Source organism: Hemiscyllium ocellatum, chromosome 33 (assembly GCF_020745735.1).
Source record: "Hemiscyllium ocellatum isolate sHemOce1 chromosome 33, sHemOce1.pat.X.cur, whole genome shotgun sequence".
Lineage (NCBI taxonomy): Eukaryota > Metazoa > Chordata > Chondrichthyes > Orectolobiformes > Hemiscylliidae > Hemiscyllium > Hemiscyllium ocellatum.
The window spans coordinates 21970321-21997360 of NC_083433.1; the positions used below are offsets into that span (position 1 = coordinate 21970321).

At 43.2% G+C, this 27040-nt stretch overlaps 1 protein-coding gene across 1 annotated transcript in view; it reads right to left on the reverse strand.

Annotated features, from left to right (window-relative positions):
* The window catches only part of aco2 (aconitase 2, mitochondrial), a 49769-nt gene that overhangs the window by 19819 nt on the left and 2910 nt on the right, over nt 1-27040 (reverse strand). Inside the window, exons 2-9 of the mRNA XM_060849678.1 lie at nt 21224-21363; nt 18901-19159; nt 16535-16627; nt 13227-13385; nt 10982-11132; nt 9440-9544; nt 4051-4142; nt 1268-1373 (exon numbers count right to left, since the gene is read on the reverse strand). Of these exons, the coding sequence (XP_060705661.1) occupies nt 1268-1373; nt 4051-4142; nt 9440-9544; nt 10982-11132; nt 13227-13385; nt 16535-16627; nt 18901-19159; nt 21224-21363 (1105 nt within the window). The remainder of the gene's footprint in view (nt 1-1267; nt 1374-4050; nt 4143-9439; nt 9545-10981; nt 11133-13226; nt 13386-16534; nt 16628-18900; nt 19160-21223; nt 21364-27040) is intronic.

Here is a 27040-nt window from a genome sequence, read left to right on the forward strand (position 1 = left end):
TCACCCACTGCCCACTGTGCTTGCTGACCTATATCAGACAACTTCAGTTTAAGGTTCTCCTCCTGGTTTCCTCATTCCCTCTACTACCATGCCTCCCTCAAACAGCAGCTTTCTTTGGCCGAGGAACTCTCTACATCTCTGCCATCCTCCCGCTCAGCCCTGACGTTTATTGCTCTAGTAAAACCTCAGCTACTTAAACTCTAGAACTCCCTTCTTAAAGCTCCTCCAACACTTTACCAATCTGTCTGCCTTTAAAGACACTCCTTAAAGCTGACCTGCATGACTAATCATCTTTCCTAATGTCTCCTTACATGGTTCAGGGTAAAATCAATTCATATTCCTAAGAATGAAGATTTGGACTAAATCAGGCCTGCAGATGCTGGAGATCAGAGCCGAGGGGGTGATGCTGGAAACATACAGCAGGTCAGGCAGCATCTGAGAAGCAGGAGAATCGATGTTTTGGGCATAAGCCCTTCATCAGCAATCCTGATGAAGGACTCGTGCCAGAAACATTTAATCTCCTGCTCCTCAGATGCTGCCTGACCTGTTATGCTTTTCCACCACCAAACTCTCAACTCTGTATGATCATGTTTTCTGACCTCAAAAGGCTTGATTTAAGAGCAAGTTGTTGCGTCACTGATGAAAGCTTGTATGGACTAAACAGTTGTTGAAACTGCCCTAGCTCTTGAATAAAAACCTTATCGGAGCCTGGAGGTGAAACAGGACGTAAATTAATCCTCAAACTAATACTGTGCTGAGATACAGACCCCATTATTGGTTGGTACACAAACGGTTATTTCATTTTGTTCACTCTACAAAGGCTATCAGGCCAGGACAAACGTTCTACTCCCCTCCCACGAAATCTCACGAGACAGTTCTGTTGGGGATGGCCGACATCATTTGTGCACGAGCCACTATTTTTGCAAGATGTGACAGCAAAGACCACTTTCCATGTGGGATTGCACCACCCGGTATGGGAACTGTGGATGACTCTGTCCTGTATTATGGGGAGACTGTGGCCAAGATACATGCCCTCTTAATATTGCAGATGTTGTCAAATAACTCCGCACTTGGCAGCCCCCTTCTTGTCAGAATTTCTCTGGGTATTTTCCTTCATCACAGGGCCATCCAACCACACCATTTCAACTCATATTCCAGCAGGGGGAGAGAGGAACACCTGTAATGATTTCCTAGGTCCCACTTATTATATAGTAATGCACCTCCATTAGGCCAAGTAAAAATTGTAGTGGAAGTGTCAATTGCTTACCAACGCGGATATCAAGAGGCCATCCATTCTTCTCTGCTGCTGCCCCGATCTCGGACACTGGGTGTGCAAGGTCAGGGGTGAAAGGTCCATTAATGTGCGGCTTAAGCTGAAATAAAAAGCAATGCATTTTTCAGCAATGTGATGGGGAGGAAACATGAAATGCTTTCAAAGGTTGGTGGGTCAGGTAGAATGGCACAAGACAAGCCAGAAACGGGGATAAAAGTTGCACAGTCCGTAAATCGGAGATAAAACCAGAAAGTGGAGGAAATATGCTCCCCAGCAGAAGCAAACCATCTGTGTTTTCTTTTTGCAGGTGAACGATCTGCTTCTTACTTCCAGCACAGATTGTTTTTGTTTCAGAACTAGGACAAGTTCACTTTGGCCACTGAAGCCTGCCCCTCCACCACAGAGTCAGACGAGTTTTGCAACGCTGGGAGCTGAGACAAAGACTGGGGGATTCGGGCGGCGAGAGTGGGAGCAGGCAGTGCAGGGTGGTGAGGTTGAGAGCTGGACCGGGCAGACAGCAGCAGGAGTAGGAGAAGGCGACCTGAGGCAGCCGTGAGAGCAGGAACCCACTGCGAGGAAGGGAGAGCAGGAAGCCTGGATTAACGGTGGGGAAGAGGTTGAGCCTCAGCCCAAAGCAGTGAAGGTCAAGCCCATTATGGCCAGGCGCTTATAGACTCCATATAAGCGGTTGAACTGTAAACTATGTTTCTCTATTTTCATGCTCTTTAGTAAGAGGGCCAGTAATGGTTAACTTTTTAAACTTTGTTTTCCTTATTTTTCTACTTTGAAACAAAGATTCTGTATCTAGAGACCTTTGTACCTAAGATAGTGTCGTAATGGGAGTATATGTGGCAATAAAGCGAATTCAATTCAATTCCAGTCAAACAGCACGGAAACAAACCCTTCTGTCCAACTCATCCAGACCGAAGAGACATCCCAGCTTGACCGTGTCCCATTTGCCAGCATTTGGCCATTATCCCTCTCAGCCCTTCCTATTGATGGAACCTTCCAGATGCCTTTTAAATGTAAGAATTGTACCAGCCTCCACCACCTCCTCTGGCAGCTCATTTCATACATGTACCACCCTCTGTGTGAAAACATTGCCTTTCAGGTCCTTTTTAAAATCTTTCCCCTCTCACCTTAATCCCACGCCCTTCAGTTTTGGACTCTCCCTCACAGTTCCACCATAGTATCCAGTGCAGAATGAATAGCCTCTGTTTTGTGTTTCTTCTCTTAGTTGCTGTGTGGTTTAATCCAAACATGCCACTCTCTGAAGTAAAGAGCTTCATCACTTTGGTTTGTGTTTGTGGCTACGGTTTGGCGAGTAGTACTCAACTCTGATGAATAAGGTTCTGAGTTCAAGTACCACTCCCCAGGAAGCACACACATTAAGCCCAAGGCTGACAGCACAGTGAAGTGCTGAAGGTGTGGTGTGATGTCAGAGAGGCCATCTTTCAGATGACATGTTAAATCGAAGCCCCATCTTTCTGCTTTGATAGATGTAATAGATTCCCTGACAATATATAATCTAAAGATATTGCTATCTTTACCGATATTTTGCTGCCAAGCTACACAAAAACAGTAATTATTGCAATGTAGTTGGAGAGTTCACTGTGTGTAAAACTGGCTGATGCCAGGTACAACTGATTGCACTTCAAAAGTGTTTCATTGGCTGTGAACCAAACTTTCAGCCATGAAGTATAACACACACTTTTCCTTTCACCAGATTTGCCTCCCTCACATGTTCCAGTCTCATTTTGCCTGGCATGGTTTGAAATAATTGCCTGGTTGTCTTAATGGATAACCATTTAATCCTTTGCACACTGCCCTTGTGGGACAATCAAGAACGAGGGGAGTGTGTTTCAAAAGAACAGACCTCCAATTTGATATGGGAGAAATTTCTCTTTCTCAGTGAGCAGAGCAGGTTGGATCATTGAACACATTCAAGACCAGTTCAATTTGAAGTTGGAAGGCTCCTCCTTTGGGATCACAAGAATGTGGGTCTAAGTCCCATGCTGAAGCTTGAAACATCACCTGGACTGTGGAAATGCTTCACTGCTAACTGTGGCACAGCGAATTCAGTAGCATAGGCCTTCAGGACCATTGCTGGAATGTTGTCGGAGCCTGTGGCTTTCACAGTACCCAGTCCCTACTGCCATTCCTTGCTAACGTGATGTGTTGCTGCACACCTCACTCTTGGTCTTCAAATGGAAAGAGAAAACACAGGATTCTAAGCTCTGAGTACGAAGGGTAGTCAAGGTTTTGTTGATGTCAGTAGAAAATACTGTTTGCCTTTTTGCTAAATAAACATAATGCAGTGTGCGGGGAGTCCTGTGGGATTAATGTGGGAATAACACTGGACAGATTGAGAACAGAGACACATTGATCTGTTTATGAAGCAGGCAGCAACATCAAATCACCCCTCCTGCTCAGAACAGTGCAATTCAGAACCAGATTGCCTTCTCAAAACAAAAATGCTCCAAAAGTCATGAAAAGCTGACACACAATGGTCTGCAAAAGAGCAGGGGAGTTTACCCAGTGTAGCTACGACACACTTTTGGCACAGTAGGGACAAACACTACAGGCTCAGAGGCAATGATATTGCCATTGCACCACATATAAAGCTCTGAAATTTCCTCATGTATATTTCCTAATTAACCTGCTCAGGGATGTTGTTACGCACCTCTGGAGCAGGTGGGACTTGAACCTGAGCCTTGGGGTCCAGGAACAGGGACACTACCACTGAGCCACAAGAGGGTCCCATAAAGTTTGCTTACCTCACTGAGGTTAATTTCAATCAGCTGATCATATTCACAACCCTCGTCAGGAACCAGCAAGTCTTGGAAATTGTCAGCAAGAACAGCAATCTCTGAAAATTGAAAAAGAAAAATATTTTCAAGAACTAGTCAATTTCAACTCGCCATCTCAGAATAGCATCTAACCGCAATCTATGAACCTATTCCACAAGTTGCTCATTATATGAAAATTACATTTTTAAAATTAGCAGCAAATGCACATTTTCCTACTTTAAGGCAGCAACTCACCTCCGCGTTCTGAAGGGTAATTAGAGTTGGGTAATGAATATTGTCCCAGTGAGTGACACATACATCCCATGAATGATTAAAGAAATCATGAACTCTATTCCTTTAAACTATTCCTGCAAGTTAATTTAAAATAGTTTGCTGAATTTACCCAAGTTGCTTACAATCTTTGATTCCTCTAAAATTACCTGTCAAGTGCATGCTTTCAAGGTCAAAGAGCTAACATTTCCCCAGTCTTTCATCATAACTCTGATCAGAGAAATTAGGGATCAGCTCAGAAATCCAACTTGCCCAGCCTTTAAAAATATTATGATCCAATGACTAGAAACGGACTAAGTCTCCAAATTATGATTTGACCGAAGCACCTTCCTTTCAAGATCATGATCACCTTTGACTTTAGCATTTTATTAACTCCAAAAACACAGTAAGGCACACAGTTTACACTGCACAGGATGCTGCAAGACAAGACAAGACCAACATTATTTGAAGTTAGAGTTCATTCATCAGTCTAACAACAGCAGGGAGGAAAATGGTTTTGAACCTGTTGGTGCAAGTTTCTGTATCTTCTGCCTGACTGAAGAGGTTGTAGAAGAGCATTACTGGGGTGGGATGCACTGCCTCGGCATGATGGATGTATTTTGAATCATTCTGTTTGGACATGTTACACTTGAGTTAGGCATACTACCATTGCGCCACAAGCCCCCTTTTCAAAGTGGTGGAAAAACCAAGTTAATGTTAGTTAGTTAGTTAATGATTCTGGCTGTGGTTGGGACGAGGGGATCAAAAGAAGCACCAAGTCAGTAATGTAGTTATTTTGAATCAACCAGTTCAAACATGCTGGGACTGTCTGGGGCAAATGGGACTTGAACCTGGATCTTTAGGCTTAGAGGTAGGCACACTACCGCTGCACCCTTGAGACTGTGATGGAGATAGACTCAACGCAGTCTTTCCAGAGGAAAAGACGACCATCACGTAACACCTTTTCACCTTGCTAATTCCAACATAATTCAAGCAGTACCTTGCTTTTAATTTCACTCGTGTATTGTTCACATGTCCCATCCCACATGCAGTCAATATTTGTTATTAAAAGCTAACTTTGTCCTGCTCACGCGTTTATTTTTAGCCGAGTAATTCTGTGCTGCCCCCTCCAACTACAGTTTGCTATTAATTGCAAACATTACCTCTTCAAATTGGATTTCTGATACATTTATTAATTCCAACATTCACAATACTCAGCACCCTACCCAGATGTAGCTGTTCTATCCCACATCCTTTAGCCTTTAATCGGCCTTGTCTTGGATTTCCACACCTTCTATTTTAACTAAATCTTGCCCTTTTGGGGAAAAACAAGTCAAGATGGCATTGGAAATCTCGGAAGCCCTGACACAAACATGAATCTGAGCTATTTTCAAATAACGTACTACACCTGATAATCCATTCCATTGTTTTACAGGAGATTAGAATAATGTGGTTATTCTGTAGTTGGCTGTAACCCTGGTGCCCTCTTTGAATACAGACTTTATTGTCTGTTGCACTGGCAGTTGGCCAAATAGACAATTGATGCAGGAGTAGGCCATTTAGCCCTTCGAGCCAACACCATCATTCGTTATGATCACGGCTGATCATCTACAATCAGTATCCTGTTCCTGCCTTATCCCCATAATCCTTGATTCCATTTACTTTAAGAGCTCTATCCAGCTCTTTCTTCAAAGTATCCAGTGACTTGGCCTCCACTGCCTTCTGGGACACAGCATTCCATATATCCACCACTCTCTGGATGAAGAAGTTTCTCCTCAACTCTGTTCTAAATGCCTGCCCCTTATTTTTAAACTGTGTCCTCTGGTTCTGGACTCAACCATCAACAGAAACTTGCTTCCAGCCTCCAGAGTGTCCAATCCTTTAATATGTTGTTCACTGTCAATGTCTCACTAATCTCCCTGCTAGTCCTCCTTTAGCACACTAGGATAAATGCCATCCACCATTTGGCATGTATTGACCAGATACTCAAAGAAAGTTACAACTTCAGCAGAATAAAGAAGTAAAACTGCAGAGAATGGATGGGATGGAGACACCAAAACAGAGTCATGAATTAGTCAGAGTCATAGAACAGCACAGTAACAGACCCTTTGGTCCAACCAGCCTATGCTGAATAATCTCAAACTAAACTAGCCCCATCTGCCTGCACCTGTCTATGGTGTGAGCAGAAAATTCCACCACCTAACTTATAATTCAGTATCTTGGAAAACTGGATACTTGGGAATGACCCAGTGCTCAGGGAGGATGGCGATATTCCTGGCCAGTTTCTTATCCTCTCACACAAAGCATGAAGACAGATTTTTAATCAGTAAGGAAATGAAGACTTTGGGGATATGGCAGGAAAAGGGACTTGAGGATTATCAGATCAGCCGTCTCTCTGCATGGCATAGCAGACTTGATGGGCCAGACCATCTGGTTAGTCATTTTGTACATACTAAAGATGGAAGGTGAAGTGTGGAATGAGCAGTACTTTATTATGGCGATTAGTAGCCTGTCAGTATCACTAGATTCCAAGAATATTGGAGGCAGACAGAAAAGGAAAATCGAGGTTATAATCAGATCAGCCACGAGTAGCCTCAAGGGAACAAGCTGTCTACTCCTGCTTTTAATTTGTATTTTCAGATGTAGATTCAGGCACATTATAGCGTATCTGAAAGCCAAGGACAAAACTAAAGCAGTAACTCCTTGCTGCCTCCTACATCAGACCGAAGAACTGCTCTCCTAAATTTGATGAAATCGCTTGGAGATAGTCGTGAGGGTGGGGGAGATGAGTGCAACTGCAAACCTGGAAATATCTGAATATTGCAATGAAATCCTCTAGTACATCTATTTTGTTTGTACTGAGTAAGCTAGTATCATTTAGAGGGCTGCTCCTTCGTTAGAGAGGCACGCCTGGTGGTGATTTAACCCTAGGGCTAGCACAACTCAAGCGAGCAGAGAGGTTGAGAAGGCTAGTCCTTCAAGGTAACATCAGCCAGTAATGAGAATTGGACCCATGCCATTGGCACCACACTGCTTCACAAACCAACCATCCAGCCAACTGAGCTAAACTGAACCCCTCAGAAGTATTAAGGAGCAACATTCAATTCTATCCAGCAGTCAGGGAAGATATCAACAGGTCAGCCAGTACAGTTTCAGAGTCAGTGATGAGGTAAATATGGAGGGGTATGTGCATGTGTCGGGGGTGGGGATGGTGGTGGTGGTGTGCACAGGGAGGGGGCTCAGAGGGCGCAGGGTAGACTCCATGTTAGATCGGCTGTCCTTTAACTGTACTGCATGGAGACAACTGAACTACAGGAGTTCTGCAGAGTTGGAGTGCTCAGAACATTTAGTCTGGTCAGTCGCTCTGTATAGCTGGGCTCACTGAAATCCTAGAATAGTGGGAATTGAGCTCAATGTAGAAATGAGCTGTTCAGCAATACTGCTGAAAAGGCCCACTATAATACAGAGTTGTTGGCAACTTTAGAGGAATTCAGGATGCTGCCTGACCTGCTGCGCTTCACCAGCACCACACTCTCGACAGCAATTGAAAATCACTGTACTGATAGAATGGAGATCAAGCTCTAGGTCTTACTAGATATCTGGGTATTGCTGTCAGGGCTTAGGAAAAGTCTCGAAAGCTGTGGTGGCTCCCAAGAACAGGTACCAGTAATCGGTCAACATTCCTGATTGAAAATCCACAAATCGATTCTTGGCTTCAGGGAGTGAGCAAGATGTGAGGTCATGGTAAAGCACAAAGAAACGTGGCTTGGTGAAGCTAGCTGTCAGTGACTAGCTGGAGGAGTGCCTATGAATAAGTGCTCAAGTGGGAGAATGCACACTCACATGCATGAGGGGGGAGTGCAGGTGGTGTGTGGCGTTGAGCATGGGGGATGCATGCGCACTCAAGGGTGTCTATGAAGTGATACATCAGAAACAGACCCAATTCATCTCAGTTGACAGCAGAGTGGATCCATGTGTAAAGCACAATGACAAATATGGAACCCTCTCTTGCCATGCCTTAAGTGGAGGGAGATTTATTTGGAACGCTGCTCCTTCTCCAAATGGTTGTGATGAACCTGGTGTTGTGTGATTTCTTTTACTTTGTCCATCCCACTCCAAAACTGGCTCCTCCACATTAAGTGGAGAGTGCTGACTAACCAAATTTTGGCAGGAGAGAATAAAGAATCAGCGAACAGGCTTGTGGGGATGCTGAAATCAGGAGGAGGAGAGAGCTGGTTTGACATGCACAGTTTACATTATTGAAATAACAGCAGCCCTGCTCAACCCTCATGAAGGCCAACTTAAAACCCCCTTAGGAGGAAGTGAGGACTGCAGATGCTGGAGATCAGAGCTGAAAATGCGTTGCTGGAAAAGCGCAGGTCAGGCAGCATCCAAGGAGCAGGAGAATCGACGTTTCAGGAATAAACCCTTCTTCAGGAATGAGGAAAGCCGGCTAAGATAAAAGGTAGGAGGAGGGACTTGGGGGAGGGGCGTTGGAAATACGATAGGTGGAAGGAGGTTAAGGTGAGGGTGATAGGCCGGAGTGGGGGTGGGGGCGGAGAGATCAGGAAGGAGATTGCAGGTTAGGAAGGTGGTGCTGAGTTCGAGGGTTGGGACTGAGACAAGGTGGGGGAAGGGGAATAAGGAAACTGGAGAAATCTGAGTTCACCCCTTGTGGTTGGAGGGCATGGGTCAGCTAATTCAACATAGACCAAGTTCCAAACTCATTGCATTATCACCTTGTCCACCTCAACTTAATGCTGGTTGATGAACTTAGCAACACAATCAAAAGGAGCTCAAACTTAAAGACTCAAAAAACCTTTAAATACGGCAGGCAAGTTCATGATTTATGATTTCACGATACTGAGGATTTACTGTATTTGTACCCTGCAGGTTATTTTTTCTAACCTATGAATTTTAGCTTGGTTTTTGGCTTTTGTCTAAGTTACCTTTTTCTACAAGTTGAAGTGACCAGCTTCAGTAGTCTTCATCATGTTCTATCAATTGTTTATTTTGAAATACACTAAAACACATTGATTAAAATCTCGTATATTGTTGGGGCAAAATGTTAAATAGAAACTAAGTCACCGATTCTCACTGCACCCACCTTCTCTTCCGGTCTTGTCCAAGTATGCCTTCATCCTGGGGTTATAGGGAAAAATGGAAGTGGTTGCCCCGATTTCAGCACCCATATTACAGATAGTGCCCATACCTGGAAAGGGAAAGACTTTCAAACTGGGTTCTCATTTTTGTTCAGCTAGCACCGTCATTCTATCGGCATCCTCTTGGAAACAAAAATCACCAATTGTTGAAAGATGGAGGACATTAAAATCAGGATTTAGTTTGATATGGTCCAGTAATCCCATTTTTGTTGACGGACATCCATGCCACTTGACCAGACATTAACGGTTTAGAGTTCCATAATCTTAGACAAGGATCCAGTACCTTACAGACAATGTTACATTGGCATCCTTCAGCGTCATCAGTTCCAGTAAAAAGACGAATCAAGTCTCTTTTCAGAACTATAATCCCCTCAATCCTGGTAACATCCAACTGAATCTACACAGTTCCTCAGCCACTACATTTATATACCTCAACATCCCAAACACTGAAACACACTTGCTATCTCTGCCTACCCTACAATCTTTTAAAGTCCTTAACAGTTTGCCATACTTCCAATTAATTCTCAATTCACATTGGTATTTACATAGATACTCCTATCCCAACAGGAACTCTGTGGAACACTACATGATCACTCCAGTTTACCAGTCCAAGAAACCTTGTTGTGCCCTTACCCTGTTTTCTGCCCTCCAACCATCTCTCAGTTTAACATGCCTTTATCTTTCCTAAGAGAGCACTGCAGATGCTGGAGATGTGGCACTGGAAAAAGCCCAGCAAATCAGGCAGAAAAAGAGTTGACGTTTCGGGTAGGCAGGAGTGACCAAGGGTTAAACCCGATACGTCGACTCTCTTGCCAGATTCTGCCAGATCTGCTGTGCTTTTTCCAGTGCCACACTGTCAACTTTATCTTTGCTACAAACATTTATAACATGGTCTGTGTAGATTGCATAAGATAGTGCCTTTACTATGTGCATCGACTGCTCAACTGTCCACTTAAAAGGACAACGAGAAGCTACAGAAACTGGATTTCAATGTCAATGAAATTTTAGGCACGAGAATCTACTTCATTTGTCTTTTGAAGAATCGTCTCCTAGCTGGAGCTGGGAAGCACAGCTTTAAGTACGTAATACCTCATCCAAGCGAAGTTATCCATGTGCAATCCAGAATGTTAGCTGTCAAATGGACCACAACAGAGCACACAGCTCCACCAAACACTTGTCCCTAACCCCAGCAGGGGTCAACAGATTGTGATGAACAGGATACTTGCCTCTTATTTAGCCATGTCAGGGGTAATCATACTATTGCTTCACCAGCACAAGGGGAGCTGACAAGCCAGGGCGACATAGTGTAAGATGAAAAGAGACAGGACAGAAGTTGAGGTAAACCAAGTCAAGTATTAGGTGAGAATAAACTTTGGTTTCAATGGCTCATTAGTTGGAGGAAGGAAAACAGAGGAAGCAATATTATAAACACACCATGATAATTGCTTTCGTGATCTCACATCACAGTTGAGCTCTAACTTGTGTACCTGTACAGGACATAGACTCCACGCCTGGTCCATGATACTCTACGATTGCACCGGTTCCCCCTTTAACTGTCAAAATGCCAGCAACCTTCAAGATGACATCTTTTGGCGACGTCCAGCCTGACAGATGCCCCGTCAGCTTCACTCCGATGACCTACACAGGAAACAAATATAACAAACTATTTCAAAGCATTCAGAGAACCTTGAGACCCAGGAAGAAACCAGCATCCACCAGAATTACCAACCTTTGGCCAGAAACAGAGGCACAGGCAGAGTGCTTCAATCCCATCCAATCAGCACACTTTGTTGAGAGCTCGATGCAGGGTGCCCACCTTAGATCTGGGATTTCAACCAGTTTTGGATTTTGCCTGTAACTTAGAGTTGTGACTAACAAATGGAGCAGGCAGCCAGGGACATCAACAGCTAGGTTTATCTTCCCCTAATCTCTTCCACCTAAAGCATTACCTGCCTGTTCAATGGTCCCACAAAAACCTGCACGAGCTTAAATTGCAGTTAAGCTGCATTTATATAGACACTGAGGCATAAATCCAACACCAACGCAGTGATATTTGATACTTGCTCTTCTAACCCTTTCGTACAAACAGGAGGGCAGCGATTTCGCCCCCGTATCATTTAAGAATCAGGAAGTTTGCAATAGTTTGCTCCTCTGGTTACCTATTTGCCCATCACTATTCACAACTACATGTGGCAGGAATCAGGACTGTTCTGACCTGGTGCATTGCTTGTGGAATTACATGGTGCTATTGCTGTAAGGAATGCATGCTGGCATGGCTCACGAGAATAGCAAACTGGAATGGCAAAAGAAATTGAGATTAATTCATTAATAATTGACCCAGAAACAACTAACAATTGTTAAAAAAATCCCAAATTTCAACTATCCTTTGCATATCAAAGTGGTTCCTAACTTCACTTTTAAATTACATGGCTCTAATATTTAGTCTCTGCCTCTGGTCACGGACTTCCCAATCATGAGAAAATAGTTTATCACCACCAACCTCATTTGCATAACTTAATGTCTGAGAACTTTGATCAAATGACCCTTTAACCTACTAAAGTCCAGATTTAACATAGTGCCTTTACTATGTGCATCGACTGCTCAACTGTCCACTTAAAAGGACAACGAGAAGCTACAGCTTGTGGAATTACATGGTGCTATTGCTGTAAGGAATGCATGCTGTCATGCCTCACTAGAATAGCAAACTGGAAATAAGTCCCATTATTCACAGTCATCACAAAAGTTAAAGATTTTGCCAAAGTATGCAAAATTTTCCAACCTCTGTCTTTTTAGACTAAGATTAACAGAAAGCACAGATCTGGTTTTTGTACTTAAGAATTTGCTGTTAAAAATTACTGGCTTAACTGTAGCTAGAATCATTGAACAGTCAACATATAACTCAACAAAATAAAACTCTAACCCTCTTATAAAACTCTCTTTACACAAATACAGACAAAAAAGTGCTATGGATGAAGGGAAAAAACTATGACAGAGGTCCAATGGTCCCTGTCTGCAGGGTTCACGGAGACGATCGGTTAATCTCGACAGAAGTTCTGTTCCTTGATCGGTCTATTCTCACACAGCAGGCGGTACAAAGCAATAAGTTAGGAAGATTCCCACATACTGGCTCAAAGCAACACACTACAGCAACTGAAGAGGGAAAACAAACCAGCTTCCTGCAGCAACTACACCCCAACCCCTTTTCCCAGTTCAGCCTCCAATTTAAAAATCCAGAAAAATTAAAAGATGAGGTGTTTACAATGTAGTCCTGTATATAACAAAAACAGAAATTGCTGAAAAGGCTCAGCAGGTGTGGCAGCGTTTGTGGAGAGAGATCAAAGTTAGCGCTTCCTGTTGAATGACCCTTCCTCAGAATCTGTATGTGACTGCTTTTATAGCTATTAGCATTTGGTAAAGGAATATACCATTGTATTGAATGTTTAAATTCTAGAGTGTGTAATTCTCTCAAAGAAGAGAATGCTGACTTGTTTGTACAAGTCACCTATAACCATAACTTGAATTTCTCTTCCCACGGAATTCAATGTAGATTGTGCACATCCATGTGATGGAATTTCAATGCAAGGTTCCAGTGAAGTAACTCTGGTGAATGGGCTCTGTAGATGCAAACGGTCATTATCATCTTTGTGTTACTTGCCATGCAGTGTCCAGTTATGGGTGACTGAACATTTTGGTCAAAACGAGACTTGAGAGATACTTTAGTAGGTAGCTTACCTTTGGACACCTCAACTCCCAAGGAATCCCTGCCATCACATCAACTGCGTCTGCTCCGCCAACTCCAACACACACACCACCCAAACCACCTCCATTAGGAGTATGGGAGTCAGTGCCAATCAGCAGCACACCAGGGTAGGCATAGTTCTCCAAAATAATCTGCAAGTAAAATCACATGTTTTTCAGCACACAGTGGAGACTGTCAGTTTCGTTCACCATTAACTTTCTGCTCCAAACCATGTTTCTAGCAGGGACTTTCACAGGAGCTGATCATCCTTTAGCATCTTGCTCCATGACCCAATACAGTGAGTAGCAACAGGGTCACCACAATCACAGAAACTATGGCACAGGAGATGACCATGTGGCACACTGCATCTGCTGCTCTACCCTAGGGCGGAACAACAATAATCCTGTGGCAATGCAAGCTATGATTTACTTGGTTTCAAACGTTTATCCTACTTCCCTTAGAATACAATCAATTCTGACCCAATCATTTACTGCAGCAAAGCTGAAAATGCTTTGAAACTCTCTCCCTTTCAGACTTTTAAATTAAATAAACAAAGGCAATGGTTTTTCTTGATTCACTCCTTCAAAACTCAAATTTGATGGGCTCCAGTAAACATTTCCTCAGCCAGAACGTCAAAGTAGAAATGATCCCTCCTCCCAATTATAGTATTCCAATATTATGCCAGTGAAAAAAACAGTCTCTGATTTTAAATTAGCAGTGGAAACATTGCTTAAAAAGAGTACTTGGCTAAACTATGAAAATTATATTGGTTAACTGTGTCCAGTTATTTACTAAAACACTAATACATTCCTTTCAACTCTTAGTTTAAATTAGACTCAAGGATGAAAAAGAGCAACGGGTAAATCAACAGGAACAGCCATAACAATGTCTTACATAATATTCTCAAAAATTACTAAGACCTTTAGGGAAAAAGCTACTTTTCTGCAGCATTTTTTTCTACCTGTTCTGAACATTAACTGCATTATAGCCGCAACAAGACCAACACCATTGATTCAATGTTCAACTGCTTATCACCAGATGTCTCTTACCCATTACAGGGTATCCAAATTGGACTGACTACTTGAATCATTGCTTTACCAGTATTTTCTATAATTTGTTGCTGCCTTACTTTTGTACTCCATACTTCATTCATAAAACTCCCAATGAGAAACGAGATTCTGACATTTGAACAAGGCTACTGAAGAGTGATGTCAGGAAACATTTCTCTACAAAAAGGGTTGTGGGCATCTCGAGGTGTCCCTCAGCAAAGCTAAAAACATCAAAGCCAATTCTGATAGATTTTTCTCCCCACAGCGGTGAAATGGAATACAGATTGACAATGATCTAACCAAACGGTGGCAGAACAAGCTGAAGAGGCTGAACATCCTCCTTCAGGAACTCGGCCACATGGGAAGTGAAGGGAAGCATGGGAGATGGTCAAGCCAAAGTTCCCTAGGTTGGCTCTTGGGCTTGACTGGGCTGCCCGAAGATGAGAGACTGAGTAAATTGGGCCTATATTCTCTGGTGTTTAGTAGAATGAGATTTGATACCATTTAAACACGAGAGATTCTGATAGGCTAGATGCTGATATATAGATTTTGTTGATAGAGAAGAGGCCCAATTGTAGATTAAGAGGTGATTATTTAGGATTGAGATATAGAAGCCCAACAGTGTGGAAACAGGCCACTTTACCCATCTGAAGAGTAACCCACCCAAAAACAGCCCCCTACCCTATTACTCTACATTTATCCCTAACTATGCACCTAACCCACACACCCCTGAACACTAGGGGCAATTTAGCATGGCCAATCTGCCTAACCTGCACATCTCTGGATTATGGAGGAACCCAGAGAAACCTCACGCGGACATGGGGAGAATACGCAATCTCCACACAGACAGCTGTCCAAGACTGGAATCGAACCCAGATCCCTGGTGCTGTGAGGCAGCAGTACTAACCACTGAGCCATTGCGATGAGGATAATTTCTTTACATGAACAGTTGTTAATCTTTGGAATTCTCTACCCCAGAGGATGCTCCATAATCAGGGTAGAGAATTCCATGCTGGAATAGACAGACTTTTGGTTTCTCAGGGAATAGAGATAAGGGGAGTGGACAGGAAAATGCACTTGAAGCCCAAGATCAGCCAAGATCGTATTAATGGTGGAGCAGCCTTAGTGGGCCATATGGTATTCCCTGATTGGTTTCTTGCGACCGTGCAGAAGTCAGGTAGACCAATGCTAGAATTAGGAACTAAATAAGCAAGCTACTTGCTGGTGACAGAGTGAAGATAACGGTTACACAATGATTTTCAGAGCCCAACCTGATGGAGGCAAAACAGATACTATCAAAACCAATAATCAAAATACTCCATGAAACCATCAGTGGGCTGCTGAATTGTTTTCCTATCTGCATGTTTACACTTGAGGTTTTTCTAAATTTTAAGGTTTACATACATTAATGTTCAGAATTCCTGATAGCCAAGTACTTGAATAGATCCTACGGAGACATTCTTTGTCTCAGCACTTTGAAGACATTTGATGCACATCTGAAATACCTATAGTGAAGAATCATGAGCTTGGTGGTGTAAGTCTGCTGGCAGCCTAGCTTTTACATGCTGCTCTACGGAGTCACAGGATACATGCTCTCACCTACAGTTTCCTACAATGCCAAGTTCCAGTCACAACTGGCCTGTCAGAGGTGCCAAGTTGAAGCAATGTAGGCCCTGTCTTACCTTCCAGGAATGAAATCCAATTTATTACAGCCACATTTGTTAAACGGCACTACTGAATAATTATCGAGTGTTCCCTCACCATGGCTTGAGCGTGCCAGAGTCAGCTAAAACCCTTTGTGCTGCTGTGCTTGCAGTTTTTGCTATGGTCCTCGGGAATTTCATTCGAAGTGCGAACCATTTGATTTGATTAGATTCCCTCCAGTGTGGAAACCAGCCCTTCGGCCCAACAAGTCCACACTGACCCTCTGAAGAGTAATCCACCCAGACCTATTCCCCTAAACCATATTTACTCCTGACTAATGCACCTAACACAACAGGCAATTTAGAATGGCCAATTCACCTGACCTGCACATCTTTGGATTTTGGCAATTTGGCAACTGCTTTAACTCATGCACCGAGTTGAGAAGATTCAGGAAGGTAAAAACAAGGCTTGCTCAGCTTTGTTTGAGTCATTCCATCAGAAACCAGACTGTTAGTCATTCTGGTCACACTTGATTATAGGGGGAGGTGGAGACTGCCTGGGAGGGGTGGTGGGAGAGGCATTAAAGAGCAACGCGATGGCCACCTCACCTGGTGGATGATACCAGAGCCGGGCTTCCAGAAGCCAACTCCGTACTTCGCTGCTGACGTCGCCAAGAAATCATAAACTTCTTTGTTCATTTCCTGTATAAAGTAAAAACAGTCATGTTCAAAGTGAAGAGTAGCAAATTATGGAGATTGTACTAACCAGTTGCTTAATGACTCTTTCCAAGTGGCTGAAGCAAAATGATCAAAGATATAAACGATTGAAGAAAACCATTCCATCCATTTTGAGTCTGACTGGAATTGGAGAGTTAACAGTTTTGCATTTTTACAAATTAGAAATCAATCCAAAATATATTCTACACAATAGCGTCTAAGTGATGTATCTTTTAACACAGCAAACCTAATGTTCATTCTCTTCAGCACACGAAGGCAAATAACAAGCCCAAACAAGTCCGTTTTACGTGTATGGCGAGCTTGACAATACACTGTGTGGACCACATTTAGCTCAAGTTACGTAGCTTCAGGAGGCCATTTGGCCCATTGAGTGTGCGTCAGGTTCCTGTGGAACTATCCAGTCAGTCCCAGGTGATGCCCATAGCCCTGCTAGTTTACCTCCCTCACGTGACTGCCCAATTTCCTTTTGAAAACATTCATCGTTTCTGTTGCCACCACCCTCGTGGACATTACCACTGGTCACTTTTTTAAAAAAAAAATTCACTCCTTCTGCATTCCTTGTCAAAAAACTTAAGTCTCTATTTGCTTGTCTTTCAGGGCTTTTTCTTTGCATACTCTATCCAAAGACTTTCATAATCTGGCATTCCATTCTAACATCTCCCCTAATACTCAAGTCTCACCCTACAAGAACCGCCACATCCCTTTTCAAGTCAAACTTTGTAGCTACATTTTCCGCACATCCCCCCCCACAAAAAAAACGACCTTTAAACGAAGTGTCCTCTGCATCCTCTCAAAGTTCATTACAATTACTATAATTTTCTCCAGATGGCAGCTCCTGAACATAATAACCTTAAGTTAGAGAGTCCATTTGTTTGCAAGAAATGCATTACTTCAATGATTGCAAGATTCCTGGCTCCAGGTTATTATTTGTTAACAGAATTAAACCCGGTCTTTACAGCCTCCCTGTCCCCACTTGCAGCTGATCTCTCTCTCTCTCTCCTGACCTTTCAGCCTCTTTCTCCCTTCCCCACCCCAACTTCCTCAGCCCCTCTTACCTACTCCTTGTGGCCTTTCATACCCACCCCCTCCACAGCCTCCATCTTGTTGACACTTGTGGACTCCCTGTTCTCCACCACTCCACTACATGGTGGCTGAAACTGTGCCCCACCCCACGGCCATCCAATGCTCCCTCTTCCTTTGTGGCCTCCCTCATTCATTTCCAAACCCCGCCAGCATCCTCTGATTTCCTTTCCCTTGGTGCAGCCTTGACTGGTCTCCCACTGCACTCCACAGTCATCCTCTATGCCATGCAATCTCCCTCTGCTCCTCTCTACCCACACAGGGCTGCTGCCTTGGGCCCTGCCATTTCTGCCACCTCTAGACGCTGTTCTTTCCCTTGAATCCTCTCTATCCCACCCTTTGCCAACTTCCTCTCTTCCACTACCACCCTTCCCAGTCATTACCCTCCCCATGTGCCTTCCTTCTACTCCCCATGCCCTCCCACTCTTCCCCTCACAATTTTTATGTCACCTCTCCTGCTCCCACCTGCAACCTTGCAGCATCCCTCATCAGCTAGGTCATAGTATAATAGAGATGTACAACATGAAAACAGACCCATTGGGTCCAACTCGCCCATGCCGACCAGATATTTTAAATTAATCTGGACCCACTGGCCAGCATTTGACCCATATCCCTCTCAGCCCTTCTTACTCACATACCCATCGAAATGCCTTTAGCCCCAATTCTGTTGAAATACAACCTATCATGTTTGAATAGGCACTTTCTGTCCACTCTGGTCCAAAAGCCCCAAAAATCTGAAGCCATCTAACCCACAGTCTGCTTCCAGCCACACATTGATCCTATCCATTTCCCAGCTCTATTCTGGATAGTTCCTGGTGCCAGACCAAAGCTGACTACATTCAAGCTCCTGTTTTCAAACCTCCTGAAAATCTGAACTTAGAACCTTAATGTCTTCCCTTTTTCAGTCTTGGTACTAAAATGTCTGGTTCACCCCCTTGCCCCTGCTGAATATCCTGCACCCACGCCATGATGTTGGTTCTGTGTCTGTGTGTGAAACAGACATACAGCAATGTGAAGACAACAGGAACAGGCAGAGTGGACTACGTTCTCTGGTGAACTGCACATAACAGTAAGGTTGAATGCTAATGTGATAAAAGTATATATGCATTCAAGTAACTTTTCATCAACCCCTTTTATCACTGCACCCAATAAATTACCTTGGCTCTGGCCAAATCCTTATCTCCGCCAATCTGAGCTTCGATTAAGTGATCACAATGAATTGTAGATGGCACTGCAACTCTCGGCAACCCACTGCTGATGAACTGAAGCATGGCCATCTGAGCCGTGGCATCCTGCATGGCCACCCTGTCAGGTCGGAGGCGCAGGTAAGTCTTCCCACGTTCTATCTCCTGGTTAACAGGATCATCGAGGTGACTGTACACAATCTTTTCTGACAAAGTCAATGGTTTGTCCAGCCTGGTATGGAGGCAAAAGTAAATTAATGTAATTGATCCTTGGATATTTGTGGAAACATGTGATTATACCCAGTTCTTCTTTGAAAAAGTTATGATATACTGTGGAACTACAACTACAACTCCTATGTCATCTAAAAGGAAAACTACCCAGTCTACACCATCACTGGTGTAATTACTTAACATGATTATAGTGTTATTTGCAAGAGTGAGTTTTGAGAAGATTTGTAGCTCAGGTTGAGGTTTTCGATGTGGGTTTACTCGCTGAGCTGAAAGGTTCATTCCCAGACGTTAGTAAGGTCATTTGCATTATAATGCAATGGAAATGTATTATTTTCAAAAACAAATCCCTCATTAACTACACAATCAGAGACCAATTACAAAGGCCAGGAATTATTTAAGTGTATGGAAGCAAAGATTATCTTTTTTAACCATGGTTCACAATCTGTAAACACCCACAGTCTATAACTAAGTTTAGCTATGACAATTAAAGTCAGAGTTTAGACAGCACAGAAAGAGGCCCTTCAGCCCATCATGTCCATGCCAGTCAGCAAATATCTCTCTATTCTAACCCCATTTTCCAGCAATTGTCTCAGATTTGTATGCTATGGCATTACAAGTGCTCATCTCAACAGCTCATTATCTTGAGGGTGCCTGCCTGTGCCACGCTTTCAGACAATGAGTTCCAGATGCCCACAACTCTCTGGGTGAAATTACTTTTCCTCAAAATTTACACTAAAGCTCCTGCTCCTTCACGTAAAACTGTGCCCCCTTGGTTACTGACGCCTCCACCAAGGGGGAAGGTTGCTATGTACATGTCAATCTGTTATAACACACGTTTCATCAACACAAATTCACTGTGACGTGATTAACGAATTGGTGACGCTACTTCTACATTGCAAACTTTTTTAAAGTGTTAGTTGTAACGTAATTACAGCGCCAACAGTAAGCTCTTTCTCTAAAGCAGGATTGTGCTGTATTGCGGGGTTGCACAGGAACATAACCATTACATTATAGAGGAGCTGAGGGTATCTACCCTAACTGTGCCCCTGAGAACTTTGTACACCTCAATCAGATCCTCCCTCAGCCTTCTCTGCTGGGAGGAAAACCATATTCTTAGAAACGCAAATGTTATGGCACAACTGGTCAATGTGATCACAAGGTCCCACGACTATCATCTCATCCTGATTTCATATAACCTTCTATTCACTTTTGCCTCATGTACCTATCGAGCTATCCCTTAAAAGGTTCCAGGTATTTTCTAATCAACTTGTCCAGAGATGTTGTTACCTTTCTTGTAGCAGATACAGCTTCAAACTGGGTCTCCTGGCTCAGAGGCAGGGACACTACAACTGTGTCACAAAGTGGCTCAGTGATTAGCACTGCTGCCTCACATTGCTAGGGATCTGGGTTCGATTCCCTTTGGCAACTGTGTGAAGATCGCACATTCTGCGTCTGTGGGGGTTTCCTCCGGGTGCTTCGGTTTCCTCCCACAGCCCAAAGTTGTGCACATTAGGTGGATGGTGGCTCAGTGGTTAGCACTGCTGCCTCACAGTACCAGGGTCTTGGGTTCGATTCCAGCCTGTCTGTGAGGGGTTTGCACATTCTCCCCGTGTCTGCATGGGTTTCCTTCGAGTGCTCTGGTATCCCCCCACAATCCAAAAAGATGTGCAGGTCAGGTGAATTGGCCATGCTAAATTGCCCAGTGGTCAGTGTGCTAGTTAGGGGTAAATATAGGGTAGGGGAATGGATTTCTCTTTGGAGGGGCGGTGTGGACTTGTTGGACCGTAGGGCCTGTTTCCACACTGTAGGGAATCTAATCTAATTTAAATTGCCCAAAATATCCAGGGATGTGCAAGATAGTGGGCTAGCCATGGGAAATGTGGGGTTATGGGGATAGGGTAGGGGTATGGATCTTGGTGGGATGCTCTTCAGAGGGTCAGTTTGGACCTGATTGTCTGAATGGGCCTGCTTCTGCTCTGCAGGGATTCTACAATGATTATAAACTACCCTCTGTGGGAGCAGGTTCTGTACACTCCACAGAGCTCAGAACAGCCTTTCCACTTACCTTTTGCGAATGGTGTCAAGGTTCTTCTGCAGTAACTTATAATCAATGTACTCCTGGGGTTCAAAGCGGCTCATGGCTATTTTGGCTCGTCTGCACAGGGCAGAGAGATGGTACCGCCGGGCACCATGGCCCAGAGCAAGCTGCAAGTGAAAAAAAACACACAATATGGTAACTTTAATTTCAAACAAGACACAGGCTTTGCATTTTCAATGAAACGATAACAAGTATATCACTACACAAGCAACAGTAAAAAAACGAAAGGTTCCTAAGAAGAGTCACATCAGACTTAAAACATAACTTTTTCTCTGTCTATAGATGCTGCCAGAACACAATCCCTACAATGAGGAAGCAGGCCATTTGGCCGAAGGAGTCCATGCTGACCCTTCGAAGAGCATTCCACCCAGAGCCACCCCAATCCTTGTAACCCTGGACTTCTCATGACTAACCCATCTAACCTACATAACCCTGCACACGATGGGGAAATTGAACATAGCCAATCCATCTAACCTACACATCCGCTGGACTGAGAGAGGAAGACGGAGCACCCAGCTGAAACCCATGCAGACAGTCACCCAAAGGTGGAATTAAACCCTGGTGCTGAGAGGCAGCAATGCTAACCATTGAGCCACCATGCCACCCCGACTCAGGTCTACTGAGAATCAACAGCATCCTTTCTTTTTAGTTCCAATTTCTGGTATCCGCGATCTTTTATTTTTAAAAAAAAAGCAAAATATCAAGTGGCAGGAAAGTCAAAAGCCAAGGTCAGATATGGTGGGAACATTCAGAATGGGGCTTGAGCTTTAAGCTGCAGTCACATCTGGGAAGGGAACACGGTACATAATTGTTACCCAGTCCCAGGTCTGATTCAGCTACAGGAGCAGTTAGGTTTCGGATTCCTGAACTGGGGGGTGGGGGAAAAAAAAACAAGATTCCAATTTACTGACAATCCAGTAACTCCTGAGAACTGCATATTTAGTTGTCAAGAGACAAACTATAGCAAGTTGATAAATGCAGCGTTATGCACAAAACTTTCAAATGTTCTGCAGGACCACAATTTTTTCCAAAGCGTTCTCAAGCTGTCCCACTGTCAACAGAGTAATAGCCAGGATTGACACTGTCCTCAGCCCAAGTCCAGGTACATACTTTTCAACAACTTGGAGAAACTAAATCATTGTTGAGCTGATCTGGAACGCTCGGCTTGAAAGATGGATGGAAACAGTTTTGATTTTGTCAACAGCATCTTCCATACCAGGAAACTTAAATGGGACAAAGAAAGCAGATACAAGGGAACATCACCTACAGGTTACACACAGTCCTGACATAGAAATGTATCACAGTCTCCTTATCACCACCCGGTCAAAATTCTGGAGCTTCCTATCCAATAGCACTTGAGAAGCTGTGCTGCTACCGGTAAAGGAGAGACAATTAAAGAGAGATTTGTTAAATGTTTCCAAAATTATTGAAGTTTCTTTGGGTGGAGTAGGTGGGGAACAGCAGGTTTTTTTTGGTCAAGGAGTGTAACAAAAACAAAACTCACGTAATGAAATTAACACTCAACGTGATGCTGTAATCTAAAGAGCATTGAAAATAGATACTACAGTAACTTCAAAATACAACTGGACTATAATTTAAAGAAAGTTGAGTAGGGCTATGGAGAAAGATGCTACCAAATTCAGTTCAGCCTTGGACTAAGTGCATACTTTTGCTTTGTAAGAATGGGTTTAAATATTTATTCTGTACAAGCCTAATTTAGTCTGTAATTTGGAACTGGCATTAAAGTAAAATCTGCAGTTATGTGACCTTTGAGCAAGTTTATTTTCAAGAGGTACATTGAAAGAATAGCTTAACTAAAACCAGTTGAAACTTGATTATTAAGTGAGCAAGTTAAGCAGTGTCTTGGGAGCCTATATAATTACCCAGTTTAGGTGTGACCTAGACTACAATACCATGTAAGATGTAAGAGCAGAATGAGGCCTTTCAGCCTATTGATCATTGCTGATATGCTTCTCAAATGCCTTCTCCCAGTAACCTTTGATCCTCTTACTAATCAAAGAACCTATCCCTGTCTTATTAGACTCAATGACTTGGCCTACACAGCTTTCTGTAGCAGAGTTCAACAGATTAACCACCCCCTGGCTGAAGAAATTCCTCTTCATTTCTATTCCAAAGGGTTGTCCCTTCACTCTGCAATCAAGCAGCAGCTGCTCAGCAATAACCTTCTCAATGATACTCAGTTTGGGTTCCACCAGGCCCACTCAGCTCCTGACCTCACAACAGTCAGGTTTCAAACTTGGACAGAGCAGCTGAACACTAGAGGTGAGGCGAGAGTGACAACCCTTGACATTAGGCTGCATCCAAAGTATTGCATGAAGGAACCCAAGAAAAATGGAATGGGAAGCAGGGTCAAACTCTTTGTTGGTTAAGGTCATACCTGGCACATAGCAAGATGGCTTTGGTGTTGGAGGTCAGTCATCTCAGCAGGACTTCAGCAGGGTAGTTCCTAGGCCCAACTATCTTTAGCTGCTTCGCCAATTATCCTCCCTCCATCATAAGGTCAAAACTGGAGATGTTTGCCAATGATTGAACAATGTTCAGCACCATTCATGATTCCTCAGATACTGAAGCAGTCCACGTTCAAAGTACATCATGATCTGGACAATATCCAGGCTCGGGATGATAAGCACTAAGTAACATTAAGGCCACACAAATGCCAGGCAAAGACCATCGCCAATAAGTGAGAATATAACCATCAACCTTTGACAGTCAATGATGTAACCATCACTGAATCCCCCGCTATCAACTTCCTCAGAGTTACCACTGACCAGAAACTCAACTGTACTAGCCATGTAGGTCAGAGGTTAGGAAAACTGCAGCAAGTCACTCCCCTCCTGACTCCCCAGAGCCTGTTCACCAGCTACATGACAAGTTATGAATGTGATGGAATACTACCCACTTGCATCAGATGGGCACACATCCAAACCACTCAAGAAGCTTGATATTATTCAGGACAAAGCAGCCCGCTTGATTGGCACCACGTCCAAGGCATCCACTCCTTCCACCACAGAAACTGTGTACCATCTCCAAGATGTGTACCATCTCCAAGATGCACTATAGAAACTCACCAAAGAACTTGGACACCACCTTCCAAGCCCACGTTCGCTTCCATGTCAAAGAACAAGAGCAGCAGACACATGGGTACACCCCCACCTGCAAGCTCCCCGCTAAGGCAGTCACCATCCTGACCTGGAAATATATCATCGCTCCTTCACGTTCGCTGGGTCGAAATCCTGGTATTCACTCCCTTAAGGAATTATGGGTCAACCCACAGCACTTGGACTGCAGTGATTCAAGAAGGAAGCGCACCACCACTTTCTGTGCCTGCGTGGGTTTCCCCTGGGTCTCCAATATCCTCCCACAGTCCAAAGGCGTGCAGGTTAAGTGGATTGGCCACAGGAAATGCAGGGTTACAGACACTGGGGGTAGGTCTGGGTGGGATGCTCTTCAGAGAGGCGATGGGCCAAACGGCCTGCTTCCACACTGTAGGGATTCGGTGATTTTCAAGACCAACTGGGATTGGGTGTGGGGAGGGGCAAATAAATACAGGCCAGCAAGCAACACCACAAAGGTTAGGAGCTAAACTAAAAAGCAGAAGTGCCAATGTAATAATCAAGATTACCACCTCAGCCATGGGCAAACTGACAGGCTAAATAAAGCAAAGGATTTAAATGCACGGCTTAAGAAAGTGGTATGGTAGGAATGGGCTTCAGTTCATTGCGCACTGGCACTAGTACGGTTATGGTGGGATGATATGCACTAGAAAGGTGTGCAGGACAGTGTTCTGGTAAATTGAATACTCGGCTGTACAGTGGATTTAAACAAATTTATCTTTTGGGCATGAGGCTGCGGATACATAAACTTAGAAAGCAGCAGGATATGATGGCACTGCAGGGTAATTACAATGAGAGCAAGAGTGTAACTGGAAGGGAACAGTATACAAACGTAAAAAGCAACAGCAAATAGGGTTGCGCAGAGTGGCGAGGGGGCTGTAAAAATGCAAAATTAGTTGCTCTTCAATTCAATGTGCTCAGAATTCAGACAAAATAAATGAATTAACGATACAAATATAAATAAATGAGTCAAATCTTATAGCTATCATAGAGACATGGTTACGAGATCAAAGCTGGAAGCTAAATATTCAGGAATATGCGACTGTTTAAAAGGACAGGCAGAGATGGTCGGATGGTGAGGTAGCTTTGCTAGTGTGTGATGGAATAAGTATAATAGCAAGAAATGATCTATAAATCAAAAGATTAGAGTACTCATTCAAATAGGAGTACAGGTATGAAACAAAAAAAAGGGAAAGATGACACTGATGGGAGTCATCTTAATGTTTCCTATCAGTTACTGCTCTAGGATACAGAATAAATCAGGAGTTAATAAGGGCACAATACAAAGGGTGATGTTAATCTTCATGCAGAATAGAAAAGTCACATTAGCAGATGTAGCCACAAGGAAAGATTCCAGTACAGCTTTTCAGAAGATATTGTGCATCCAACCAGGGATCAGGCTATTTTGGATCTGGTAATGTGCAACACAGGAGTCCCCAGGAAACAGTGACCATAACAAGACAAAATTTATCATTCAGTTTTGAGAGACAGGAATTTGGATTGAAAACAATTGTGCTGAGCATAAATAGTGGTAATTACATATGGACGAGGTCAGAGTTGGCTGGAGTAAACTGGGAAAGGAGTTTAGCAGAAAAGATAGATGAGGAACAATGGTAGACTATTTGAGAAAATAGCTTACAACTCACAGCAAACGTATGTACTCGTGAGGTAAGAGGATTCTAGGAATTTTACCAAGCAAATTAATATAGTTATCAAATTGAAAAAAAGTTCCACATGGCAAAGATTAGTCATAAGACAAAATGAGTAGGAAAGTTTTAAATAGCCAAAGGATGACAAAAAGAGGGAAACTAGCAAGTAATATAAAAACAAAGAGCAAAAGCTTCTTCAAATATATAAGGAAGACAGCGGCCAAAGTAAACATAGGCTGGGGAAATAATATTGAAATAGAGGAGCTGGCAGAGAATAAATACTTTGCATCAATCTTCACTGTGCAGGACACAAATTGCATTCTATAAATATTAAACATTAACAGGCTAATGTGGGGGAAGAGAGGAGGAGAAGGAAAAAAAAAAAAAGAGACAGGACTAATATAGCTAGACATCAACATGTCACTTGGACCTGATATGTTGCAAGCTAGGATTTTAAAAGAAGTAGATAGAGATGGTGGATACATTGATACATTTCCAAGAATCCCAGACAATTGGAAAAATGCCGATGTTACACCCTGATTCAAAAAAGACGACAAAAAAAGGCTTTACATCTGGATTAAGGATTAGTTAATATTAATATTAAGGATGTAATAGCACAACGTTTAGAAACAGAACCTAATCAAACAGAGTGAATATGGATTCAAAGAGGACAAATAATGTTTGACAAATTTATCAGATATTTGAGTAGGTAACAAACAGGTTAGATGAAGGAGAATTAGTCAACCTAAAAATGTTTGGATTTCCAAAAATATTACAATTGGCATGCTGGGCTGTGGTCTGGGGGACAGAATCTGCCTGGGTCCTTGAGCAACTTATTTACACACTGAACAAGCAATCTAAAGCTTGGACTTTTCAAGGGAATGTGTTCAAATCTCATTCTTACCAGTCTGATCATAAGAATTCAACTTAAAACAAAAAATTAAAAGCTGGTACTTAATCACAAAACCATCAAACTGCAGTAAAATTCTAACTGGCTTGCT